The sequence below is a fragment of the Sturnira hondurensis genome, unplaced genomic scaffold, assembly GCF_014824575.4.
Source record: "Sturnira hondurensis isolate 20B ecotype Veracruz unplaced genomic scaffold, ASM1482457v3 Scaffold0006849, whole genome shotgun sequence".
Classification (NCBI taxonomy): Eukaryota; Metazoa; Chordata; class Mammalia; order Chiroptera; family Phyllostomidae; genus Sturnira; species Sturnira hondurensis.
This window is the reverse complement of record NW_028079480.1, coordinates 302,159-320,606: the sequence shown is the minus strand read 5'-3', so window position 1 is coordinate 320,606 and position 18,448 is coordinate 302,159. Positions and strand designations below refer to the sequence as shown.

General features: G+C 48.5%; 1 protein-coding gene across 4 annotated transcripts in view; it reads left to right on the top strand.

Moving 5' to 3' along the window:
- The window catches only part of CNNM1 (cyclin and CBS domain divalent metal cation transport mediator 1), a 49,390-nt gene extending 32,230 nt beyond the window's left edge, over nucleotides 1-17,160 (top strand). The window contains exons 7-12 of one of the 4 annotated variants that reach the window (XM_037050774.1): nucleotides 199-261; nucleotides 8,212-8,375; nucleotides 11,891-12,074; nucleotides 12,223-12,372; nucleotides 13,998-14,099; nucleotides 15,095-17,160. In XM_037050774.1, coding sequence (XP_036906669.1) covers nucleotides 199-261; nucleotides 8,212-8,375; nucleotides 11,891-12,074; nucleotides 12,223-12,372; nucleotides 13,998-14,099; nucleotides 15,095-15,174 — 743 coding nt within the window. In that variant the 3' untranslated portion in view covers nucleotides 15,175-17,160. The remainder of the gene's footprint in view (nucleotides 1-198; nucleotides 262-8,211; nucleotides 8,376-11,890; nucleotides 12,075-12,222; nucleotides 12,373-13,997; nucleotides 14,100-15,094) is intronic. The other 3 variants (XM_037050776.1, XM_037050775.1, XM_037050777.1) reach the window with 3 other exon arrangements.
- The last annotated feature ends 1,288 nt before the right edge of the window (nucleotides 17,161-18,448 follow it).

Below are 18,448 nucleotides of genomic sequence, written 5' to 3'. Positions count from 1 at the left end.
TTTCTGTGCCTCTTCCTGGAGAGTGACTTTGTAAGAGAGAGCATTTTCCAGGTTTTCAGAGGCACGATTCCCTTTTGCAGATAAATGTGATGCTATGAAGATCCCGGAACAGACTGTCTCACCACACTCTTTGTCTCTCTCCTTTTGTGTTTATCTTCCCCTTCGCAACTCACAAATCCTTGGCCCCTGACTCTTTAGTGCCCGTCTCTGTGTCTCATACCTTCGCCTTCAGCAGAGGGGACTCTCTGGCAGGCTCCCCAGGTAAACATGCATGGGTGTCTTGGGTCCCCATAGATCCAGTGGGGTTTGCCAGAGGCCTTTAGTCTCTCACTCTCCTGCATAAGAACAGTCTGTCCCAGAAGGCATGCCCTCGCCTAAGGGCCTAAGGCATAGCACAAAGCACAGGTGACACTCATTTGCACGTAGGGCCCAGGCATTGCTGGTTCAGTGTTGTCGTTTGTGAATTTAGCTCTCAGCCCCGGGTCAGTGTATGGAAATAGAGAATAAAGGGGTGCGAGGTGGTGTGAGCTCTTCCTCATCACTTGTCTGACTCTAGAATGGAGGGAAGGGGTATTCGGCAGGAGAAAAATAGGAAGAAACAATGGAGTATTAATGCTTTATTCCTATTTTTCTCCACCTTTCTTTCTGTGTGGTCTCTGCCTTTAGCTAACCACTAACCCATCCTCATTATCTCCCAGTAATATCACCATATGGTGACCATATTCCCTCTGGCTCTGTTCACACAAAGGATGCTCCATGTAGAATTTCAGAACAACTTTTCATTAGATTTAACCTCTCGTTAATTAAATAGAAGTTACCAGTTTCTTTTTAATTGGGTAAAGCAGCTCCCCATAGAGTTACACAGTAACTCAAGGATTGAGTAGAATGCAATAAATCTTAACAATCAACCAAGTGTTTGTCTTGTTTTCATCTCTAGAGGTTGATCTCTTAGGCTCAGGGGATAAGTAGTGACCAAACCAAGAATTTATTTGTTGAATGGCTTTGGAGTTGGAACACAATTTCCCACACCCTTATGTCTGTCTCCCTTATCCCAGGGCTGCGGTAATGATTCTGAGGCCCCACCATATTCTCAGTCATCAGAAATCCAGTTACATTTTGTTATCTGTAAACAAACCCTCAACATTCAAAAAGGCCATGTGAGACCTCGGACCCCCACGTCTGCAACTTCAGAAGTATTTATGTTGACTTCTACTTCTCCCAAGTCACATTTTCCCATCAGAAACCATCTGGTTCCCATGTTTGTCTGTACAAGTCAACCACATTCTCCAATTTCACCAAATTTTCTCTGTCACTGGATGGTGATTTTCCCCCAAGAAGTAACATCTTTCTCACTTTGCTTTCATGATGACCACAGGACAGTAGGGTCAGTGTGAGATACCGAGCTGGTGCCCTCACCAGCTACTCCTGCATGCTGGCAAAATTAGAAATGACCACATCATGGTCCTGCAAAATCCCTTACACGTGGGGAATCCTGATGAAGGCAGAGTTTCAGCAAAAGGGATGATGCCCATTTCTTAAAGATTTTCAACCAAAAAGATCAAAGCATTAAAAAAAAAAACAATGATAGCATGGGGTTATTTTCCTTTCTGATTAACCCTCAGTTAACCAGACAGCCTAGTTAATTGTAACTTTCCAGTAAAACTAAAGATTAATTCCAGTTCATTGGTGTTGATTACAAACACCTTCGCAGTAACCCAGTGTGAGAGACTAAGGTGACGTATTCCTGCCAGGCAGGCTTCCCATCCAGCTGGCTGGTGCCATGTGCTCCTGAAAGCTCTTTTAACTATCTTGCCATTTTCTTCTCTGTGGGTGGTCAACCTAACAGGAAACAGGTGAGTGACAAAGAGGCGAGAGCAAGGCCAGCATACTCCAGCTCTTGGTTTAAGACTGCAGAGTAGAGCCTGACGAACACAAGGGGAGAAAATGAGAGGCAGGGATGCCTTGCTTCTCCTTCGGCTCTTTCCTCCCTACCTTCTTTTGTCTGGGGTCTATCTATAGCTGACCGCCAAGCCTCCCCAGTGGTTGGGTGACATCCCCAGGACCTATATATGTTATTTCCACTGTCGCTCTTGCTTCTGTTCCATATCAGCAGCAGAAGAAGCCTCACTCATAAGAGTATTGTGGAGAGCAGTCCTGGGCACCTTCTGGCCCATACTTGTAATCCAGGTACATAGTATGTAAATTATGTCTCACCCCCATCTTACACTGGGAAGAATATAAATCCTGGAAATTAATAGGGCCTTAAAGTGTAAAAGGACCCCTGTCATTTTATTTGGTCTACACAACCACCTTAGGAGATGGGCAGGAATTACTGTTGGGAGACAGTAGGTAAGGAAGCAGGCTCTGAGAAACTGAGCCCGTGGGTCAGTGTCACCGGTAGAGTAAGAAGGTGGAGGGACCTTGCTGCACGCCTGAAACTAGGCATTTTGTGCCCTCTAGAGGGCTGAGATTTATTTGCATTTTGAAAGCAGTTCTGCTGATGAATATGGTGCTCATGTTGGATTGAGGCCCACGGTTCCTGTGCCAAATGTTGCCACCATTATCCACAGGGAGTTTCCTGCTCTCTGAGCCTCAATTTGAAATAAGGAGAGTAGAGTGGTGTGCGGGTGACCTCCAGCGTGCGGTGTAATCAGCCAGCTTTGCAGGTGCCTTCCGTTAAAAGTGAAACTTCTGATCAACCCACTGAGAGAATCCAGCCCGCTGCAGTTGTTACTCCTTCTCCTCAGATTCATTCCTTCTTTCTTCTCCCAGCAGCGGAGATGATTTCACAATCCCTCTGAATGCACAAAAGCAGAGGCGGGAGAGTTCGGGAGCAAGGGTTCTGTGTTAGTGCTCAGTTGTCTGTCTGTGATGTGCTTTGAGATCAAGGAGGATAGAGTTTTCTCCCAGAATGTATGAGGAGCCCCTAAAAATAATCTTATTACTTTGTGAAATGTGGTCAGTGGAAATATTCCTTTGGGTTGGCTCTTGCGTTGTAAACATTTGGGAACCATTAGAACTCCATGTAACATGAGCAAGTTCATCTGGGCTTCTAACTTGGGCTGATTTGCAGAGTTCACGTTGTAGCTTTGATGGAGAGCTTTTGACATTTGGCTGTCTGATGTTGACTATTAACCCAGAATGATGCATTTTTATAACCCTAGTTTGTACTCTTCTAAGCCTATGTAATTAAACTCCCCCCATGAAGTTCAGAGAACACCGACGGCCTGTGGCACAGTGACCAGGACCAAAGAGAGCCTCTCCCCCCGTCCCTCACTGAATGCTCCAAAAGATGTATTCAGTGGCGCTGTATTCAGTGGCGCAGGCAGCCACAGAACCCCTCTTTCCCCTCAAATCCCCAGACTGAACTGGAGAGTAGGGATTCTTCTGAATTGTGGGTCCTTCTCCTGGGATACAGTTGCGACCACTCTCCTGGTACAGGTGTCAAGAGTGAAGCAAGAGTACCAGAGCTGTACATAGGTCTTCGGGGCCTCTGCCTATTAGTGCAAAGGGTATTCCATATAGCCCCATTGCAGTGGAACATCTTCTTCCATGCCACCCCCAATTACACCCCTGTGTCTCCCTCCCCCAACCTCAGTCACTCTGATTTGTCATCTAGGACACACGTGTCTTGCAGACTGACCAGGCAGAGGCTGAGGGAATGAGGTCTACCCACTTCTCCACAGCACTCGGAGGTGTAGAGTAGAAATCCCTGCCCCCACCACCATCCTGTCTCTCTAGGGCCAGTTTGAGGGCTTGATAAGCAGGAGTTGACAAGGGCCGTGTTGGCTGCTCAGCCTCCCTCCTGTAGAGGGGTCCTATGGTCACGGTCATGCATCGCTGTTTGGTCTGTCCTTCCTTAGACCTCTTTGCACTGCAGCCAGGATTTCCCTCTTCTCTTCACTCCCCAAGCTGTGCCTCTGTGTGCTTAGGAAATGCCAAGGGGAATTATACAACTTGAACTAGTTTGCCATGCTGCTGGGACACTCGTCTGTTACTGATTTCTTCTCCTTTTTTATTAAAAGCATTTCCATGTCCCTCGCTCAGAAACCTCTGCGTGCATGGGCACAATTACCAAAAAGCCAAGTCATCAGCATCCCACCTACTGAGGAATGTCAGGCTCTGGGACATGAAAACACTGATCATGCTTGCACAACACTTGGATGAGCTGGGGACTTTGTTTGTCATGAAACGAGGATTTCTTTTCCTTTTAAAAATTATCTTTATAGACCTGACCTTTGTGAGACAGCTCTATCTTTTGGTGTAGGGAATCCTCTGGGGTTTTACAGATAAACCTTCAATAGCATTGTTGTGTCTCCTCCCAGCACAACAGCGGTGTTGTTTGTGTTTGACATGCAGGTCCCCGTGAGTGACAACAGGGTGACATGTTTGCGCTGGGTGTCAGTGAGGAGGAGCGCTCGGGGGGAACCGGGACGCTGTATGTTGCCTGTGTCCAGTAGGGAATAGAAGTGATTCAGGCAGAACCTTCTATGGATGGAAGTTGTTTAGTAGATAGGACAGGGCTGTATTTCCCTGTCATTTTCCTTGAATGCACCTTGAATTGTGACAGAAGGGACGAGGATAAGGACAGCAGATGTGGGGCATGTGAAGCACATGTCTGGCCAGACAGAGGGTTATCAAGGAGTGATAGTTATTTCTCAGGGTAACTGAAGCCATGGGGCCTGCTTATGCTCCCTCCTCTTCTTTCAAACTGAACTGAGGACCAGACCCAGCAGGTCAAGGTATGGTTTTCCAGATTCCACTCACAGGCCAAAGAAGCCTCTCTCCTGCAGAGCTCCCTGCCTTTGCCCAAGAACTCACCCCAGTGAGGCACCATTGATGGACTTAGCCAGCCACCACCTTAGAACGGCACAAATGGATCTAGCAGAACCAAAAACCATCAGCTTGTTTTCAAGGGACCAGGACCAGAAATTAAATACGATTTTTTTCTGCCCAATACTACTGCCATTTACAATCACCTTGGTGCTTCACTCTGTTCTCTGCACAGTCACTGTCCCTTTCAGTCCTTGGTCACTCTAGGGGAGGGTCCAGCCATCTAAAGCCCAGTAGATAAGTAGACCTGACTCCATGACCCCCCGTTACAAAAGCTCTTACTAGACAGACAAACAGAAAATCTTAATGCTCCCTGTGCCCTCTTCCTCAAGCTACCAGGCCAGCGCCTGCAGCTTCCTGGTACCCTTGACTCTCGCTGCACGTGACCTCACTCCCCAGCTGTGTTTCTGAGGTGTCCTCCTACCCACTGCAAGCTTCTCGGAGATGTGTCAGCTTTCTCAGAAGGACTTTAGGATGCAGAGGAAAGGTTTTCTGATTCCTGGATGATTTGAGAGCTCTGAAACATCTTTAAAAAACAAAATTTAGATTTTCAATTTAAAAAAACTCCTTAGGAGGCTGTTACGTGGTGATTCATTTATTCTACACATTTTTATTGGGCACCTACTCTAGGCCGGGCACCATGCTAGGTACTGGGTGTACAATGGTGACCAGAGAGACAAGGTCAATGCCTTCATGGAATTTAGAATTAAATTGAGTAGCTATAACAAAGAAGTACAACTGTGCAATTAAAACTTGTGAAACTGCTTTGAAGAAATGCACAGAGGGCAGTGATAGAGGAAAACAGGGAACGCATGTTGGGGTGGCCAGACCAGGTCTTCGGAGGACGTGGTGTTTCAGCTGAGACCTAACGGCTGAGAAGTGAGAGTGGTTGGGGGAGGGGGTGAGTGTGGGAGAGTGGGAAGGGGGATCAGAGGCATGGGTAGGGGTGGGGAAGAGGAGAAGAGAGAGCAGGGGAAATGGTATCTACGGTGGGAGATGCTGGCATGATTGAGGACCCCCCAGGCCCCCAGTAGAGCAGAGCCAGCAGGAGCGGGGAAGGGAGTCCCCACCATGCGATCAGAGGGGACAGCAGAGATCAGGTCGTGGCAGGGCGTTGGGGTCACAGCAAAGAGTGTGGGTTTCATTCAGATTCAATAAGAAACTGATTTGTGTTTTTAAAATGTGCTTCCGGCAACTGAGGTGAGAACTGATTATAAATACGATTGCAAGTGGGGAGACGAGACTGTGGGCCAGATGGGAGGGATGAAAACCCTGACCTGAGACAGAGGCAGAGGCAGATGGGCTTATCCTGTCAGTGGTGGAGATGAGAGGACTTGACTTGGGGCTGCGGAGGGGCAGGGGTCAGGGTGGCTCCAGGTCTCCCGCGTGAATGACAGTCTACGAGAATGACGTGTACTGAGAAGGGGAGGATGAAGTGGAATCCTTAATTCGGTAATCTTATCAAAGCAGTGATTCTTACGGTTCTAAAGAAAAAATGATTTACCCTGTTGTTACTTTAATCTTTCTGAAACACAGTTTGCTGGATGACAATAATTGCTTGGCAGTTGAACAGATAATCAGCCCCCAAGGACTCACCCCAAATAGATGCTAATCGGGTATTTTGATTGACGGCAACATTATCTCAAGAGAGAGAGAATTAAATTCCTGAGGTTCTACCCTGAAAGAACAAGAAGCAGAATCTCTGAATTATTGGAGTCCTCATTGGAAACCCTGCACTAAACCTGTGTTATGAGAAGCTGACAGCCTGCTGTTTCTCCTGTTTAAAGAGAAATGCAGAGTAGTGTCACTTGGGAAGCAGAGGGCTGGGAGGGGCTTATTCCCAAATTGAGATAAAGTTAGGGTCATCTTCAAAACTTTGCTTCTGTTGATCCTGGGGAGGGTAATTCACATAGTTTACTTTGAAACCTAGTAACAGGGTCCTAACCAAACTTTCCCAAGAAGTGCTTCTTGGAAAATGGAAGACAAAGTGACTGAATATTTAAGAGGCCTTATTCTCTCCTCCCCACTAGGCATAGAGGGTGCCCTGCCCTAGTCCCACACTTCAGAGGGCCGCACTCCTAAATCCTGGCCCTCTCTGTGGGGTGAGGAGTTTTCTGGGCCACAAGGATATACCCACACAACCTGTGTTTTTCCTTCCAGACTACATTTCAAGATACCAAAATCTCAGAACTCCCCATTCAATAAGGGGGGGCTGGGGCTCGGTTCTCCTCATACAGCCCTGTTTTCTGGCACAAAACTCTAAGGAGTTGGACTTGGCCTTCCAGGTTGTCAAGGACAAGGCTAGAACCTCTTTTAACCGTTCACAGGTGTGGCTTGAACGTGTACCCACAGAGTCTGTGGGCCTCCACGTGCCCCGGGCCCAGCCCATGTGGGGCAGACCCGGGTTACCGTACTACAGCACGTCAGTGCAGGGAGGATTGGTTACCTGGGCTGTGATGGATTTGAGGGCAGATCCCGGCCTTTCTAAAATAAGGTTTGTGAGTGGAGTCCATACAAAATAACGCGCCCTGCTAGAAGGTCTCATGGTCGGAGTCACTAACCACACCTACAGCCTGGGCCTCATCTGCACTGTCAGTGTGAGACACCCACACTGTAGAGAAGTTTTATGAGTTTATTTGAACCAAACTGACGACAGCAAGATCTCACAACGCCCCAGAGAATGACAATTTTGCCTTTGTTATATACATTGGAAATTAAGGAAGGCTGTAAGGGTGATTGCATGAAGAAGGGAGAAATGAAGATGGGGGAAAGCAAGGTACAGGATAGTTAAGATTATGAGCTTCCTTGAGAGCAGTCACACTCCAGAGGGGTCTGACAAAGAGGACCATGCTGACATTTCAAAGGTGTATTAACCTAGATGCGCGAGAGCCATGGACAGGGCTTGCTTGAACCTTGTTGTAAGCCTGGAGTATGACTGCCCAGTGAGAAATTTGGGGTCAGATCACCCTGTGGGGTTACTTTCTGTCACATGTATTAGAGAGCCCCTTTTCATCCACAGCACTTAACCCCAAAACCAGAACCAAATAAGGCAGTGATACCCTCAGCCCGGGTCCTCCCTGGCTGTCTTGGGAGCAGGAAGAACCTGAGCAGAGGGGAGTCATGAGTTCCTGTCCTAGGTGTTTGCCCCCCCGAAGGAATAAACATCAGTGGGGCAGCTGGGCATTTCCCTGGGCTCTGATAGGAGGGGTGATGGCCTGGTTCTACCACCCAGGGTAACCATGCCTTAAAGTCCTGCAGAACCTCAGTAAACAACACTCCCCTCTCTCCCCGCCCCACTCTGTTTCTGGTCCCCTCTCCTTTCTCTACACCCACCTCTCCTCGCCTTTTCTCCCCGCCCCCCTCCCTCATTGTCTGCAGTGAACCGCTCCCCTTCTCGCTGCAGCGGGTTGAACCGCTCAGAGTCTCCCAACCGAGAGCGCAGCGACTTCGGAGGGAGCAACACCCAGCTGTGCAGTAGCAACAACAACCTCTACACTCCTGACTACTCAGTTCACATCCTTAGCGACGTGCAGTTTGTGAAGGTAACTCCCCACGTGGACCGTCCCTCGATCCTGCTGGCAGAGTTGGCTGGGGAAGAGGGACAGGATGTGCATCCCATTCCTCCACGATCCAGGATAATGTGATGATGAGGTTAAACCTCAGAAAGCCAGGCCCACGATTCTTCTCCTGGCTTCACTTCCACCCCTGCAGCCCTCTCGTTGCAGACCTTCCCCAGAAGCCGAGGCAGGATGAAATGGGAGATGGAAATTCTGCTGTGCTAACTCTTACTGGTTTGTAGTACTGGCCACATGATTTGTAGGGAGAGAAATGCAAAGTCACAGGAGGAGTTAGTGGTTCGAATATTTACTGAATACCTGCTGTGTGCGCCACCCTGCCCAGGCACTGGTGAGTTACTGGGGCGAACAAGGCAGCAGGCTCCCGCCTTTCTGCACCTTCCATGCCAATAAGTCATCACAGATAAAGCCTAGGTAATTGCAGGTAGTGATAACAGCTATGAAGGAAGTAAACAGGGTGGTGGGATGAACAGTGAGGCTGCTTTAGAAATGGTCATCAGAGCTGGTGAGAAAGGGACATTTTTGCTGAGACCTGAAGTGGGAGGTTGGGAGAATGTTCAAGACAGAAACGACAGACAGGAAGAGCTTGGTGGCCCTGGGGTCTGGGCGCAAAGGCAGTGGCTGGTGTGAGACGAGACCGGAGCGTCAGCAGCAAAGTCCCCTGGCATCTTTTTGGCCAGAGTAAGGCATTTGGATTCTGTTTGAAGTGGAAGTTTTTGTTAGGTTTGTTTCTCAGGTCTTTCTATTTGTCTTAGTCTATTTGGGCCGCTACAAATTACCGTAGACTGGGTGGCTTGAACAGCAAACACTTCTCACAGTTCTGACGGGCTTGAAGTCCAAGTTCTAGGTACCAGCAGAGCTGGTGTCTGGTGAGAGCCTCTTCCTGTTTTGCAAATGGAGAACTCTGGAATGAGTGGTTCGATAGAAGGGAATTTGACTGTTCAAGCCCTTGTTTTAACACAGGGCTTTATGTTGGTGTTATTTTTCTCTTGTTTTGTTTTTTTAATGTAAGTTAAGGTGGTGCCACCAGGGGTGTCCAACCTTTTGGTGTCTCTGGGCCACACTGGAAGAAGAAGAGTTATCTTGGGCCACACATTAGATACATTGAGACACATAATCACACAAAAATCTCAAAATATTTTAAATAAATTCGCTTAATTTTGTGTTGGGCCACATTCACAGCCATCCTGGGAATTGTGTGGCCCAGGGGCCGCAGGCTGGGCACCCCTGCCTTAAACTAAAGTTAAAAATGCCCTCCTCCTGACTGAATGGACATCTGAGGACCATTATGTAGGCTGCTCTCTTACTGACCTCTCCCACCCACCCCCCTTCTTTTTTTATAACAAGAAGAGAGTTTTTGAGGAAGCTTTAGGGAAGTCTATACAAAAAGGGTGTTTTCACTGGCTGAAGCCCCTGTGACTGGCTGAGTGAAGTTCCAGAACTGTTTATTAAGTCCAGGAGTAAACTGACTTCACAATAAGTTACAAAATGAGGTAGAAAGGTGTACCTTGTGATTATGTGGGAAAGATATGTCAGCTGTGATTAGCACCAGTTAATAAGTTGCAAAGGCACCAAAGAGTCCTTATGCCTTTTTAAAAAATATGTTCTGTAAATATCATTATTATACTAAGAATATTTGGCATAATCTGGCTGTGTCACTGTGACCGAGATGCCTCATCACCATCTGGTGGCAGAATCCCTAAATTGCAGGATCGTGTTTTCAGGGACGCACGTCATGAAATGATAGCAGACATCACGATGTTAAAGGTGAATTTCTGGGTATGTTGGCTACTAAGTCAGCATATGCCTAAGTAATACCAGGTGCTTTGCTGGGCTTATCAAGCGTCACTTAGGAGATTTTCCTGTCCTTTAAGCCAGGAGAACCCGCAAGACTCCGAAGAAAGCTTCACCTTCAGAAAACCTGTGAGCACATTTAAAACACTAGGTTTTGATAATGACCTTGGTTCGGCTTTTTGTCAGTCCTCCAGATTCTTATGTAGCCCAAAACGACAAAGTAGCTATTGGGGCATTTTCTCCTGGAGGACTGTGAAAGGCCACCTAAGTGGACGGGAGAAAGACAGGCTAATGTACGCAGGTGCATTTGCAGCATACAGAGCAAGAAAGAATGAAGACCCTTTAAACTAAAGTATCCAGATTACAGGGGGCCATCATTAGACTCTGGAGTTTCCCCTTTGAGAGCTTGGAGTTGCACATTCTCTGTTCACCCTGGCTCCAAAGAGTGAATAGCGTCCCCCGGGCAAAATCCATACCACAGGAGCTGGTGCGCTGGCTACGAGCTGAAGGCCTGCCTCTCCCAAACCTTAGGCAAGTTCCTCAAACTCCTGGACCCCATTTCCTTACTCGTAATATGGGGAATACAAGACCTTGACTGCCCACCCCATACAGTCATGACCAGCAGAGGCGATTACATGCGCCTGTGTGCTCTGTAAGCCATAATGCACTGTGTGAATGGAAGGTCCCATCCTCATCTACCAACCTCTACCTGCAAAAACAAGCCCTTCTGGGTCACACGAGCATGAGAGCTTTCACCGGCGTCTGAAAACCTAATTTCTAGTTCCATCTCTTTAGGGTATTTATAGTACTTCCAGTAAGATAGTACATGAATTCCAAAAATAAATAAACAGTCCAATTGTGTTTTAAGTTAAAAATTGAAAAGAGGTTGTAAACCAAGTTGGTGAAAAAGCTATCAGGAATGAGTTTGCTACTAAAAGGAAATAGTAAATTTATCTTTGAGCTTCCTGGTCAAAAAACGGGAGCCCTGGCTGGTGTAGCTCAGTGGGTTGAGCACAGGCCTACGAACCAAAAGACGGGGGGAGGGGGAAACAGTGGATCTTTGGGTTCTCATCCAATATAAGGGAGTGAATAATCACCTAGAGAAAGGAGTTTCTTTCTGACAGTAATTTCTTTAAGAATGTATCAAACGCACCCCTATATTAACTATGGAAGGCATCAAAAAATACATACTGACTTCATCTGTGGTTTTGCCAGAGTTTATGGCAGTTTCCTATTTCAGCCTTTTACGCAAACTGAGAGTCCCATTCTTGCTGAGTCCCCACTGACTGATCCTTGGGAAGAGGGCCCTTGGCAACTAAGCCTTTTAAATGTCTCCCCGGGCAACCGCTCTGCTAACTGAAGCTGCCCTCTATCCTCTGCAGGGTCTCAGGGGAAGAGACCAGGGTCTCAGGGTCTCAGGGTCTCTTAGCTCCTCCAGGTGCAGTTTAAGAGTCCAGAGCCGATAAAAATGACACTGGTAGCAAACAAGCAAAGGGTCCCTTCATTGCCTTCGCTCCCTGGCCTGGTAGAGCTTGGGTGAGACCCCCAGTTCATGGGCCCAGGCCAGAGTCCTGGGTTCCAAAGCACCCTGGTGGGGCTGCGTCTGAGCTTGGGCGGGCAGGCCACTCCTGGGGAGGGCTCGGCCTAGCTCCTCCTGAGCTTCTGCCCGCTCTGCCTCTTCCGTCCAGATCACACGGCAGCAGTACCAGAATGCACTCACCGCCTGCCACATGGACAGCTCACCCCAGTCCCCGGACATGGAGGCCTTCGCTGATGGAGACTCCACCAAGGCGCCCACGATCCGGGGCACGCCCCAAAGCCCCAAGGATGATCGTGCTGTCACCCTCCTGAACAACAGGAACAGCCTGCCGTGTAAGTCAGTCGAGCAGATGGGCTGGGCTGCCTTGGGGTGAAGGCAACCCTGCCTTCCTCCTCGAAGCTGTCCAGAGCTACCATCTTGTTCTCACGGAGCCCCAGGCCTTCTCCAAAGCAGAGGGCTGACGCTCGCTGTGCTCCTCAGGCAGCCACTCAGATGGGCTGAGAAGCCCCGGCGAGGTCGTGTACCTGAGGATGGAGGAGATGACCTTCACCCAGGAGGATGTGACAGACTTCGAGGAGCACAGCACACAGCAGCTCTCTCTGTCTCCCACGGTGGTTCCCGCAAGAGCAGGTCAGGGAGGGAAACAGGACTCGGAGGAGCATGGAGGTCATTGCCATCGGGCACTGGGTGAGGGGAGCCTGGGACCCTGGCCCCTGTGTCTTAGGTCCTGGCTCTTTACACCACCAGGGAAAGACACTGTTGTCTGCTAAGCAACTACTATGCATCAGGCCCATCCTAATTCATTCTCCTGGAAAGTCAGTGTGTAGGACAGTTAAGAGTGAGGCTTCCACCTGGGTTCAGAGCCTGGCTCCTTCACTTCGGAGCTATGCAATTTTAAGCAAGTTACTATAACTGAAAGTTCAGTTTCTTTGTCTAAATACGTAAGTTTCTTTACTTAAAAAAAATACAAACCATGGTAACTAGCTCATAAAGTAGCTTTGAGCATAGTCGAGATAACATAGAGAGGGCACATCCCAGCGCTTGGCACCATGCTCTCTAAACATTACACAGCTATTGTCAGAACTGCTTTACAGATCAAGACATGGGAGTCAGCCACCACTCATTGCCAGGGCCCTTCCCTTCCTCTGAGGCCCAGAGACCAGAAGTAACCTTTGGACTTGTCCTGAAGTCTGAAATCATGTCACCTCCATCCAAGACACTGGATGCCTCTGACTTGACATGGTGTTGCTCCAGGCTCCCAGTCTCCCAACAGTCCTGAGATCCCTCTGTTCTTGCCCAAAATATGCTCCCCCAAGCTTTCAGCAGCCTTTGGTACTCACTCCCCAGGTTTGCAGTTACCCCATCTGACCTTTGTTTGAGATCTGCCTTGGGCCATAGTCTGAGACCCCTCAAGTTCAGAGCGATGACCTGAGGAGTGCTCATAGATTTTCAAAGTCAGGGAGACAACGTGTGTCAGATTGTAGCTAATGCAGCAAATCTGGGACATATGTAATCACTGGCCTAGGACCCAAATTTAGAACAACTGATGTTCTTTTTCTCCCACACACACTGAGTTTAGTAGCTAAAATATGTAGCAAGAAATTGTATCAAAGGAATGAGAATGGAAGAGATGGGATAGTCTTCGGAGATTATCTAATCCATCCTCCTCTGTGACACAGAAGGACACTGAGACCTGGAGAAGGGAAATGGTCCGACCGTATACTGCATTAGAGGAGGCTCAGCCCCCTGGCTCAGGTTGCAGTGCAGTGTCCACCACACCACCTTGTCTCCCGGTTTAGGCTCTTCCCACATTGGCAGTAGGAGCCTGGGCCCCTTCCTGGCTGAGATTTCTGCTTCTCAGTGGGTTCAGTGGGAGAAATCCTGACATGCACTTTATTATTGTTGAGCCCTGTGATTTTCCAGGGTCTGTTCAAACAGGAAGGAAACATCCCCACTTGTCCTCATATGTGCTTTTTGTCTGGCAAAGATGCTGAGTAGAGAACATCTTGTTCTCTTCTTTGCTCTGCCAGTGTTTGAATACTTAATTCTGATTCCTGTTCTGTCTCTCCGTTCCTTTTGTGGCACTAAAGTGCCCCTTCGTCCTGGGCATCCCTTCCTTGTTAGGGCCCCTGCTGACTTAACTCTGGTTTTGAACTTTCCTTTCACCTGCTAAGAAACATCAACCAGAATCATTCCACTTAGATCCCTGGATGTGTAGGTTGGAAAAACCTGTGTCCTTTCTTCTAACCTCTCAGCATCAGATAGTGAATGTTGCAATATCATCCTGGATACAGAGACCAGCCCCTGCAGTAGCGACTTTGAGGAAACCGTGGGCAAGAAGCTGCTGAGAACCTTGAGTGAGTAGTTCTTCACCAAGACGAAAGCCACCCACCAGCTGGTTAGTAGAGGAAGCATGTTAGGATCTTACTCATGGAGGGGGAACCATCGGCTCCTTTTGGGAACCCTAACAAGGTTCAGTCACGGAAATCCATCGTAGGGCTTCCACTGGTACCTCACCCTTGATAATTTGGGGATCTGTCCTATTCAAATGATGGTTATCTAAGACAGATCTGCAAACCGTGTCCCCAGGCCCACCCCGATCACCACCACCCCCACCTGTTCTTGTAAATAAAGACTTAATTGGGTCATAGACAGACCCATTCGTCATTTATGGCCACAGTGGCAGAGTTCAGTTATTGCAAAATGGAACATAAGGCCTTTGAAACCTGTCTGGTTTTTGCAGATAGTAAAAAACCAGTATTTACTATCTGGTCCTTTAAAGACATGTGTGTCCAGGAGACTAATTAGAAAGGACAGCAGTATCTACCCAGGAAGGAAGTCGATGGCAGAAGAAAGGTAAAAAAAAATGCTCTTTCTAAAAACAACAGAGCTGGGAACAGAATGCCCTTTCACCCTACCCGCACAATGCAGGCAGAGCTTCAGAGCTAGAGAAGGTAGGTCCCCGGGGTGGTGCCCAGCTCCCCCCCCCCACCACGGCTCATGCATGAGACAGCAAAGGGGGGAGGCCAATCCTTTGTCGGATGCTAGGCAGTCAGTCGGGCTGAGGATGGGAAAGGCATGCTCCCAGGCATTACATGGGCCTTCCTCAGTTCTCTCCAGGAAAGCTCCATGCCATTGGCACTAGCCTGGGGTTGTGGCCTTTTAGAGCCGTCATCTCTGGTGGAAGGTGCATCCTCATCCTTCAGGATGTAAATATGCTGATATGGGCACCAGGCAGCACACAGTGCAGATTCCTTCCTGCCAGACTGTCTCCATTCCTGCTCCTGTTTTGAAGAGAGTACAAATGTCTTCCCAGTCTTACAGATCGATCCTCACAAACTGTGTTTTTCAGGTGGTCGAAAAGGGAAGAGGTCACCTGATGGAGAGAGAGCCTCTGAGGAGAACTCCAATTTAACACCTCTGATCACATGACAGGGGCAGACCTCGTTTGCTGAGTGCGTGAGATTCCGGAGCTTTGGGGGAGAACCCCCCCTCCCATCATCTGCTTCTCCCAAGGCCTCCCACAGGTGACAGAGCACACTGCTTCCCTTACCACCTCTTCACCCCTACACGTCAGTTTGGCAGACTTTCCCTCGTTGCCTCCAGTTTGACTCAGAGGCCTGCTGTGGCCAGAATGGAAGGAGGTGGCTCCCGTGGAACATGTTAGAAATGGTCTTGTTCACAGCACACTTTGGGACTGGAGAAGACATGACCCCAAGCTGACATTGCCCCTCGGGGACCTTTGATGCCCTTTTTGTTCTTTGAGATCCCCTGATGTCATATTTCATTCCTAGCTTAGCTCACAGGTGCCACTGACAGACAGGCACAGAGGAGACTGGAGTAGCAGGTATGCGAGTTAGTTCAGGAAAACTAATGCACCAAGAATTCCTCCAGAACTTGAAGGCAGTGGGATCAGCCATGTTGGCGTGTAAGGTAACAGTACAGAAAACTGTTGGTGGCCGGTTTCCTGTTAGATAAGGGTTCCAGCAGCCCTGGGGAGTATGTCTCGGCTGGAATGGAAAGAATGTAAGGTGGAACCTCAAGTCACTAATCTTCCCAGGGACACATCTGCTTTGGCTTCCCCTCACTAGTTATCAATCCATCAATAAATCTGCTTTGGGAGAGGAGGAACAGGGAGCAGAGACACCCAGTTGGGAGCCAGAGATGGAACTTCAGGTTTTAAAAATAGAAGTAGAATATATATGGAAAAATTCTAAGCTATTGAAGCAAGTTCAGCCATGACAAACCAAAGAGTGCCCAGGTCAGCCAAGAAGGATGCAAGCTCTCATGGGGCTTGAGTGTGCATTACACAGGAACAGTGAAGGGTCTCTCCTCTTTCCATCCATTCCCCCCACCCCTACCCCTTAATACCCCCCAGCGGGTCAGCCATGTGTGCTTTAATCCAAGAACAGATTCGTTCTCTGGTTTTCCTCCTGGATGTGGGGCAGATGCAGTTCAAAGCATAACCATCAGATGGCAGGATGACCACACGTACCTACTTGAGTGAAAAAGTCCTACTCAGGACTCAAAGCCAACCTTAGGGAAAATGTGGACATGAAGCTTGTCTTTGAGACATCTGTGTCCCTTTCTGATCTAACTCCCTGATCCAGGGCTGCCTGTTGAATCTCCAGAACATTCCCTAACTTTTCCTTGGGGTAGACCACCAGGCTCACCTCCCCTTCCTCCATGATCAGGACATTCCCATGTCCTCACCCATTCCATCAATAATCACATGGGTTGAGTAATCATATAATAATTCCTCTGGGTTATTTGCAGCTCAAAAGAAAATGCTTACCCACAGGAACCTTTAACTCAGGGGTTCTTAACTTGGGGTCCATCACCCCAAGGGGTCCATCGTTGGACTTCAGAGGGTCCATGGAATTTTTAACACTAGGAGTTTGATGTATGTGTTCTTATGCGTGTTTTCAGGAGGGCTAAAGCTTTCATAAGTTTCTCAAAGCCCACAAAAGGTTAAAAACCACTATTTTAACTGAAAGTGGAACTTTCAGCCCAGGGTTTCTGCAATGCAGAGTGACGTGAACACTGGCAGTTTGAAACAGATTTTTAGTCATAAGTGGTCTTCGCAAGTGTCCTTGAAATCAGCGGGGAAAGCTGGCACCCACCAAGAAGTGGTCCTCGGAAATCCTTGGCACACCCTAGGCTGTGCACAACCTACACCCCACACAGCCTCGCCCCCCCCTTCCCCGCCGAACCCGAGCAGCTCTTGCAGCCAGGAGCCTGTGGAAGTAGACTGTCCAGCTGGGGATACCTTCTCCAGCGGTGCATTATTGACTTCACATCCCTTGCCTGGCCCTACCTGAGGCTCAGCAGTGCATGACTTCTCGTAGACAGTTCCACAGCTACCAGCCACCTCCAACACCTAATCTCGCCTGGTAGGAACAGACTGTGTCAAGCCCCACCCCCGTGGTGACCGCCCCTCCCCCCACCCCCGTGCTGACCGCCTCAGGCCCAAACCAGCAAACTGTAAATTTCAAGCAAGAAATGTCATCATGCATTCTTGTTGCCCAGATGGTCACTGGCCCCAGGGGGCCTGTCTGGCTAGTCTTCCCTACATTACCACTCAGGCCACTGCTGTTGCATTACCTCCAGCCCTTTGCAAACCCCTAAGGAGCTGCCACCACTCCCTTCCCTGTTCCCCAACTGCACCACCCCACATCTTCTTCAGGTTAAAAATGTTTGAAAAAAGAGAGGATTGTAATTTTAAAATAAAGCATCTATGAAGGCTTCATGAATTGTAAATAATTTTTAAATAAAATGAAAATGCTTTTCCTGAAATGTGACTGTGTGCCTTGCCCCACAATCTCAGAGTTCTGGAGTGGTTTCATTTGAGATGCAGGCTGGATGGAGCTCACAGGTGAGGATCTCACCTGGGGTCCACCTGCCTGAAGAGGCTTGTTTTGAAGACCAGGTGTGAGACTGTGGTTAAGGTTACAGCAAAGCGCTGGTGCTCTGCTTTGGGAAGCCAGACGGGTAAGATTTTGCAGGAGCAAATGCCAGAAATGGAAAGTAAAACCCAAATGAGAAGAAAGCAGAGTGTGAAGGAGGGCAAGAAAGAAGCACTGAGACAATTATTTGTTGAACCCATGTGATGCATGACACACTGGTAGGCACCTTTCAAGTTCAAGGTCTTGGGGGCCAGACCCAGCCAAACCCTTGAGACCACATGCTAGTCACAATGGCTTGCTTCTGCAGACTATTTGGAGAAAAGCCACAGTGGTGTGACTCCAGCAGTTTTCCACCAAAGGCTGGAGAAAGGAACAGGGGAGTGAGCCAGGCCAATTGGTCAGTTTTAAACCAATGCGGCAGGTAGGGAACAGCCAGGCCCGTGAGAAGGTGTGGGAAGGTGCGTTAGGTAACATTTAACACCTTTGTTGTGGAAGAAAGGCTGGAATTCGACACCTGCAGCCAGTCTCAAACCAGCACCCAGGACAATTAGCAGCCTGTGCCAGGTCAATTTAAGATTCTTCCCAGGAGCTTCCATAGAAGCTCTTAACTTCATTAACAGTAAAAAACAAGCATCAGTAACAACTATTTTGCTGAGGGCTTTAGGTGCCAAGTCTTGTGCTGAGTATGCATTCACTCATCTCTCTCAAAAACTACCCTGTGAAGGCCTTAGTCTGTTTTGTTTTCGTTGCAAAGTGGGCTCTGAGCATTTAGGTGACTTGCTCAAGGTCACACAGCCAGG